Below are 8,549 nucleotides of genomic sequence, written 5' to 3'. Positions count from 1 at the left end.
TCTCAACGTGGCCCACAAACATGAGATGAATGTCATTATTTTAAATGATTCAATGAAGTTTTTTTTTAATAATTGCAAGCTGTCTCTAAGATCTCTTCCAATAATAAAATCGGAAGATTCTGTTTGAGAAATTATGTCAAATCCTCTCACTAGTGCAGCTGTCAGCAATTTCTTTTATCGTTGCTAAATCACAGACTGTCATATTACTCTGTTTATTTGCAGAGGTTGCGTTGCTTTTTACACGTATAAATACAGGTCTCTAGAAAGTCTGGAAAGCCCCATGACATTGGAGAGGTAAGGTAAAAGTCCAAAGTTCCAGCAAGAAAAAAAAAGAGGGAGAAAGCAGTGCAGCCAAATTCAGAACTAAAAAGAAGAGAATAAAGACTCTTAACTTTCTCACTGAAACTGCCTTCCTACCAACTCCAGAGGATCTCTACTCTGGGTAAGACTAGGACTTATAAGGATTTTGTGATTTATAAGGATCCATTAGTTTTCTCTAAGTTGACCATCCCCAAGATATGCAGCAGTTGAGCCAAATGCAGGATACAAGTCTAGATGAAATCCTGGCCTTAGGTGACTGCATGTACCTTAGTATGCTCTAATTCCTGCCGTGTCAAATTAGGCTTCAGTAGAGGTGGAACAGATATTCAGAGAAGTTGATGTTCTAAGATTGTTATTTCTTTTCTGGCACCATCTTGAATTACCGTTATCTTTAAATATCTGCCTAATAGACTCTGTCACTTTCTTTATTACCAACATTTATAGCTATAGGTAAATGAAGGTAGTTAACTTGGGATCTGCAAAAAGAGGAAACACATTATTATAATGGAGGAGCTTATAACATCTTTATGCCACCACCTTTTCTGAGCCAATGATTGATTGATTCCTATTTTATGGTAGCATAGTACATGCTGTGGAATTGGACAGACCCATACTGTGTTTTCACTCATCTTCCATAGATACCCAGTCTTTTTAGTTTCTGGTTTGCCCTTCTTGCTTGCCAGCAGATCCTGTAGGACATTGCTGTAAGAGGAAATGGGTCATGATCACAGAAAAATAAACGGCGTTTTTGCCATCTTCTGCTGAAGCGATGGGAAGCCAGATAATTTAATAGAAGCCTCCAGTGGAACAAGTCAGAAGTAACCAGCTCTATAGTGGAAGCAAACCACTCTTTATTATAGGATAAAAATGAAAACTATAGTATCTATCGTCTATATTTGCTTGTATCTTAAGGAGATTATATATTTTGCATCATGATCACATAAGTTATAAGGATTGAGATATTCAACTTAAAAACATAAAATGAAAGCATTACTAGAAGAAGGCTGTTCACTCCTTTTAACTTTACAAAATTATCAAAATATTTAATTTATCAAGTCCCAGATAAAGATAGCAAGATTACAATTGTGCACATGCTACTCTCTATACGGCAGAGATCAGACAAAAAACAAGCCATGGTTTTTCAAAGAATGTTTCCTGGTGTGACTTCATTACATGAAATAATTAAAAACAATATGCAGACTGATATACATGGAGGTAATAAAGAATCAATCTTAAAATGCAGAGAATTCAAAATCTGGTAACATGTTTGAGTCAAAAATCAACAGATAAGTGTCAGGTGCGCACTATCAGGCTTGCATGAATAACGTGTGAATGCTGATGCACAGTGAAAGGAGGAAATCATTGGGTAACCTGAGTCCCACAGTCTGATCAGACCCTGCCCACAGAGGGGCTTGGAAGAAATCAGGACCAAGGATGGGTTAGAATGGTATCTATGTTTCAAAATATGTAGATATGTGTGACACAATGTTCCCTAGATGAAAATTACTATTACTATACACATGAGTTCAGTGAGCTCAGCTTTGCTCAATCCAAAGATCTAAATGTGAACGTGAAAAGCTTCCAAAGGAAATTTTGTAATTAAGTCAGAAGAGTAAGCGGGGCACCTCGGAAAAATTCCATTTTCTGGAAAATGACATACAAGATGAGCTGGTGGGAATGCAACCTTTTACAACCTTCTGTAGAGGAACTGGGCAATATCTACAAAATTATATACTCTCATCTTTTGACCAAGCAGTCCTGTTGGTAGAAATCTATCCTGAAATTACTCCTGTAACAATATAAAAATACACATGCATAAAGTTAGCAGAGTTATTCATTGCAGCATTGTTTGTAATTGCAAAATATTTGAGACAATCTAAATGCCCATACATTGAAGAGTGATTGAATAAACTGGGGTATAATCCACATAAAGGAGTAGATACATGTTAAAAGGATTTTCAAAGCTTTCTATGAACAGATGTGGAGGGATTTCCAAATTTCTATATGATATGATCTTCATGTTAGAAAATGTGAAAAAGAAAATATGCACATTCTCATTTGTGGAAAGAAAATCCAAGAAGGGTAAACCAGAAACCAACAAGAGTGAGTATCTACGGAGGATGGTTTGGAATGTGGTAGAAAGAATAGAAGACCAGTGCAATGGGAGTGTAGTGGTAAGATGAAGGAAAAGTGACACTCCTCTGACTGTAACTTTTTGAAAAGCTCTGAATTTAAGAACCATGTTGTTTCACAAACTCAGAAAATAAATCATACTTAAAATCAACCAAGAGACCAAGATGTGAGGGAGGCCAAAATGAAACAGAAACAGTAACAAATATAACTAACTGTTTTACAAACGAAGAATTTAACCATACTGAAGAAGGTGGAGAAGGAAAAAATGAACCTAAGCAACTTCGAAGTGCAATGTTTTGCATGTATATATAAGGCTAAAGACCAAAAGAACTGTACACTAATAATTTTCTGTAGTAAGTAAATTTATTTTTCCACAGACTTATTATCAATTTTGATACCACTATATGAATATACTAGGATTGAGCAAGGAAACAAATGTATTACATATTAGGAGACCAAAGTCTAGCTTATTTAGAGAAAATAGTTTAAAAAGGAAAGTCAAAAGCTTGAATGAGCTCAGATGTGTTGGATTGGAACTGGAAATATCAACAGAATCTCAAGCTTTATGATAGAAATGTACAAACAAAAATAAATATAGATGCGTGCTAGTATACATATATATATTTCTCATATTTGCCCCTGAGTGGGTCTAGAAATAATTAACACACCTAGAGAGATATCTTGGTGTCAAAATACCATTATCCAATGAAAGAAACCAAAGATACTGGGAGAAATGGTGGATTCTAGGGATAAAGCAGGAAAAATGCAGATATGTTTTCTAGAATACATTGTGAAGCCAAAAAGAAAAGAAACACTGAAAATATGATGGAAGCATGTGAAAAAGAAAAAGAAAAGAAAATGGATCCAGCTTGAAGAAACTCTCAATGATGAAATCTAGGACAAGTTGAGTAACAAAATAAATATTGATTGTAAAGTATTGAAACCCTCAGAGTAAAACTAATATCTCTGAGTCTGCATTGATACAAGTAAATGATTAAATGAGCAAACAAAATAAATAAAGAAGGAACAGCCCTTGCTCATGTTAGAACTCCAGTTAATAGACATAGAAAGAATGACTAGAATAGAAAATCTATTTAGTCAAACACCACAAAAAGAATCATCAATAAAAACTAAAAGTAGTGGCTGAGAAAACAACAACAACAACAACAAAATATGATGAGATTGTATTTGCATAGTCTCCGACTGTTTCTCAAAATGGAAACTTTTTAGTGACAAAGTGGCACATAACTCTTTACTGTGGAGAAATCTGAAATCTGGCAGCAAGCACTTTAACCAAGTGATCAAAGTGAAGGTCACAGCACCAGAAAAAGTCATGTCAACATCATGAATCCCTTAATACAAGACTCTGAAAATGGCAGAACATCACTTCTGTGACATTTGCAAAAAAAAAAAAAAAAATGCATAACTTCAATCAATGAGGAAACATCAGAAAATTCCAAAGTGAAAGATATTCCTCAAAATCAAAGGCCAGTACTATTCTAAAATGTCAAAGACATGAAAGACAAAAAAAGAATAAGGAACTATCAAAGATGCAAGAACACTACAGAAACATAATGACTAAATGCAATGAGGGATCCTGGATTGGATCGTGAAGCAGAAGGACATTAGTGGGAAACTGGTGAAATGTCAATAAGGAGTGTAAATTAGTTATCATTGTATCAATGTTAAAATCCTGGTTTCAGTAATTGCATCATGGTTATGTAAAATATTAACATTAGGAGAAGCCAGGGAAATGGTATATGGGCACTCTTCATACCTATCATGCATCTTTTCTATAAGTCTGTTTCAAAATTAAATTATTTTAAAAGGCAGTCAGTGGCCCAGTCCATAGGACAGCCTTAAAGGGCCACAGGTCTTCTTAGAAATGCACAAGAAACAATGTTCAAGAATAATAAACAAAAATTTATGCCCTATCGTAGAATTCAGCTCAATTGACTGACCAGACATTACTTTCTGCTTCATTTTTTCCTTGCAGACAAAGGAACAGTCCGAACATGGCATCAGAGATCCACATGCCAGGCCCAGTATGCCTCATTGAAAACACTAAAGGGCATCTGGTGGTGAATCCAGAAGCTCTGGAGATCCTGTCTGCCATTACACAGCCTGTAGCAGTAGTGGCAATTGTGGGCCTCTACCGCACAGGCAAATCCTACCTGATGAACAAGCTGGCTGGGAAGAACAAAGGTGAGTGGCACCAGCAAAGCATGGATGAGCCCCATCTGTCCAGTTACACAGTCAGTATCCAGTTTGAAGATGGGATGAAAGAAAGTTAGTGTTGGGGATAAATATTGATAGCTAACTTTGAATTCATCGGCGAACTCTTTGCATTCACTCTGGAGGATTGGAGTCAACTGACTCTTCCCACTTTGCCTTTATCTTCACATTTCACATATAAATAAGGTATTAATAAAAAAAGCATTATTAAATATTTACTAAAATATTTATGTAGTAATAGCAAGTTTCCACAGAACTTTAAGATAAAATGAATGCTTCAATACATATTGGATATTCTAATTTCTCTATTTTTTTGTAATTAAGGTCACTATTGGTTATAATTTATCTCTTTTACATGAGGCTGTAGTGTCAGGGACTCAGTGTGGCTTATAAAGCACCAAGTTACCAGTCAGAAGCCTGATGTTAAAGTGTAGTTTGTATGTCTTTCTAACTAAGCCAATCAGTTACTATTTCTACTCTTCATTTTCATCATTCAGGAAATGAATGATTTGACTACCATATCTTGAGTTCCTCTGTCAACTCAAAATAACAACAGATAGTCACTCTCCAAAGAAATGCATATATTCGGATTTGTAAATTCTGGAAATGCATATAACAAATCATAAGTTCATCTGGAAATGTTAAGGCAGTGAGAAACTTTTAAAGGCAAAAATGAGACATATATGCCAGTTGATGTAAAATGAGAGTTCACTGGTTTACAGGATCATATTGCAGGTGAGGACATGTGCATTGGCTGCTGCTTGAGAGAGTTTTATGGAGAGAACCCTGACTGCAGGGACCCTGATGGCAGCAAGTAAGGCCACTTGCAAGATTGTGGTTAGGACTGGCTATTGCTGGAAGTACAGAAGTAGCCTTTGATGCAAGGCTGTAGTTTGACAATGTCCTAATGGCAATTTCCACCACAAGAAAGTATACATGAAAGCCCTTCCTTCATGAACTCCTGACTCCATTTTGTTAGGGTTTGGCATAAGTGACTCCATTTTGCTTCTGACAACTTTTGCAGTTCCCCTTTGACCAAGATCTTTCTCTGAAAGCATCTCTGATCAATCATCCTGTAGTTATGTATTATGTGTTCCTCAGTGCTTGGATGCACTTGATTTGGTTGGTTTGTTCCCAAATCGGTCCCAAGTGATTGGTGACTGGGAGTCAGTTTCAAAACACTTTTAGCCACCTTTGAGCAACAAGGATGTTTGGAAGGAGTGGGTTTCAGGCTAATTCTACCTGGAATTTATTATGAACTCAATTTTTTCAATTCCACATTTTCGGCATATCCTTTAAGTGCTGAGCCAGCATTATTATCTTAGGAGTGTCATTTCTGCAGAAGTCAGACAGGTAACATGTACAAAGCTTAAAGAAAATAATGCAAAGCAAAACCAACAGGAGCATAACAAATTCATTTTGGATGATGGTTCTGAACCAAGAGCTCAATTAAACAAATTAAAAGACCATGTGGGACTGGGTAAGATTTGTTATAGGCATTGAGTCTTTTATATAGTTCGGTTAGTGATTCTATTATTTAGTATCTCATGACTTGGTTAAATTAAAGGCGAGAGTGCTAACTCTGTAAAAAGGGGTCACTGGTACAATTTGAACAAAAAGTTGTGTTAAGAATATTGCCAAAGTTATTCACTACATGGAAGAAAGCATCTCTTAGATCATGTAAAGATTTGGGATTGGCATGACAGATCCAACATTCCATCAAGTACCCACAGAAGCTGATGATTATGAAATTATAACTATGGCATTATCCTGTCAAATGAAAAAGAAGGCACAAGCAAAGAAAATTTAAGAAGGATAATAGTCTCATTTTTGTAAGTATTGTTCTATCATTCTTAGAAAAAGCTGTCCACGGCATGAAACCATCAACTTCTCATACTGGTTTACACACTAAATGTCTTTGGGTATGGCATTGAGTGGTTTGGTGAACTTTCTGTGTGGCCTAAACATGAGACATGAGACTCATCCCTTGAAATTTACATTGAGTTGTGTAGCTTTAGTGTATAGAGCTTCAGGAACAGAGCAGATTTTTATTTTAGCAATTCCAGGCCAGAAAATTGGGTTGGACGAAACTAGAAGAATTGAAAATTTAGTCCAGGTTGTAGATAAATAACAATACATTCAAAAGCAATGCACAGGGCTGCAATCTAATAGCAGATGAAGTATAGTTTTCCTTTCTTAATCATAAATTTTCTCCTCTAGTCATTCCAGTTTTTACCAAGATAAGGCTTCTTTGTTTGCAGAATAAATTTAACCTCATCAAACAAAGCCTGATTATACAAGTACAGCAAGAATCGTCAAGAGACTCTTTTATGTTTGCTTTGTTGACCCTTTAAGCCAATTAAATAGAGCCCTTTCACATATCTTGTAAGCCAATTAAATAGAGCTCTTTCACATCTCTTGGAAGAAAATTATCACAAACACAAAACATGCAAACATAAGTACACACACAAGCAAAGATCACAGAGTTTTCCACAAAGGACAGCTAAATCCAAACTATTTTTCTGAAAAAATAGAATAAGTTAAGGTTACTTGCTCAAATGGCTAACCTTTGAGATTTTTCATTTGACTTTAACTGTTAATTCTGTGGAGGCTGTGGACTAAATTTGGGGTAAACTGCAGTTTCCACAACAGTTTTTTTTTTTTTTTTTTTTAATTTGGGGCTGAGTTTTACTCTTGTTGCCCAGGCTGGAGTGCAATGGTGCGATCTCGGCTCATGGCAACCTCCGCCTCCCGGGTTCAAGCGATTCTCCTGCCTGGGATTACAGGACCCCGCCACCACGCCCGGCTAATTTTTTGTGTATGTGTTTTAGTAGAGACAGAGTTTCTCCATGTTGGTCAGGCTCCTCTTGAACTCCCGATCTCGGGTGATCTGCCCGCCTCAGCCTCCCAAAATGCCGGGATTACAGGTGTGAGCCACCACCTAATGTTATACAAGGGCCAAAGGAGGCCATGAGTTGTCTTTGGTTGTGGGCCAGAGAGTAACTGTTCGTGAAAATAGTGAGCGTATGAAGATTTAAGAAAATCATGCTGCAGTGGAGGATAAGGGAGAGGAAGGCAGGAAGGGAAAGGAGATGCCTGAGGGTCAAAAGCTGAGCCCAAGCCTAAGCCCAACCTCAAGCCCCAGCATGGCACAATTTTGTGAATTAACTCAGGCTGAGTTGCCTCCAATCTTTGGAATGTCATCTTATACTGGTAATGCTGAGGCAGAGGGCAGTAATTGGTGCTTTGGGATAGGAAAAGGGACAGTTGCTGAAATACAAACTTAATAGCATCCCAAGTTCCTCAATTGCAGCCAAAATAACATGTGTTCAGGCCTTTCGGTAGTATCACCCCCAAAACTACCAGCTGTAGTGTGGTCCATTCCCAGACAGCAACATGCAAGAATAAGTTTACAATACACTCAGCCCTTCTGGCTTAAAATCAGGGTCTCAGAGGCTGTGACAACTCATGATGCTGAAAATGCCTCCAATGAAAATGAAGTACTAGCTCTCTGCTTCATTAAAAGCTCTTGGAAAGAATATTAAATCTCAAGACAGCAAAATAATTGAATGCACAATACATTTTTTGTGTCTTTGTATCCAATATATTACCTTGTCTTATTAATAAAAATTATATCTCTCGTTACATATTTCTTGGATGTGAAGTTTTTATTCATACTCAGTAATTTCTGTGAAGGACAAATCTGTCTTTATTTTCAATTTCATTTAGAAATACACCACATTCACTCTTTTTGATGTGAACTTTCCTAGGAAATTTCTCTTGTGCCCATTTAGTTTTATAAGAGCGTCATTTTGTGCCATTACATCAATATCCTGTTTTATTTCCATTACGTTTTTCAA

General features: G+C 36.7%; 1 protein-coding gene across 1 annotated transcript in view; it reads left to right on the top strand.

Annotated features, from left to right (window-relative positions):
- The first annotated feature begins 331 nt into the window (after positions 1-331).
- The window catches only part of LOC117092223 (guanylate-binding protein 7), a 46,673-nt gene continuing 38,455 nt past the window's right edge, over positions 332-8,549 (top strand). Inside the window, exons 1-2 of the mRNA XM_033225513.1 lie at positions 332-442; positions 4,451-4,659. Coding sequence (XP_033081404.1) covers positions 4,470-4,659 — 190 coding nt within the window. The 5' untranslated portion in view covers positions 332-442; positions 4,451-4,469. The remainder of the gene's footprint in view (positions 443-4,450; positions 4,660-8,549) is intronic.

This window comes from Trachypithecus francoisi, unplaced genomic scaffold, assembly GCF_009764315.1.
Source record: "Trachypithecus francoisi isolate TF-2019V2 unplaced genomic scaffold, Tfra_2.0 Lachesis_group12, whole genome shotgun sequence".
Taxonomy (NCBI): domain Eukaryota; kingdom Metazoa; phylum Chordata; class Mammalia; order Primates; family Cercopithecidae; genus Trachypithecus; species Trachypithecus francoisi.
Note: the sequence above shows the minus strand (reverse complement) of the source record. Positions and strands in the feature narration are given on the sequence as shown.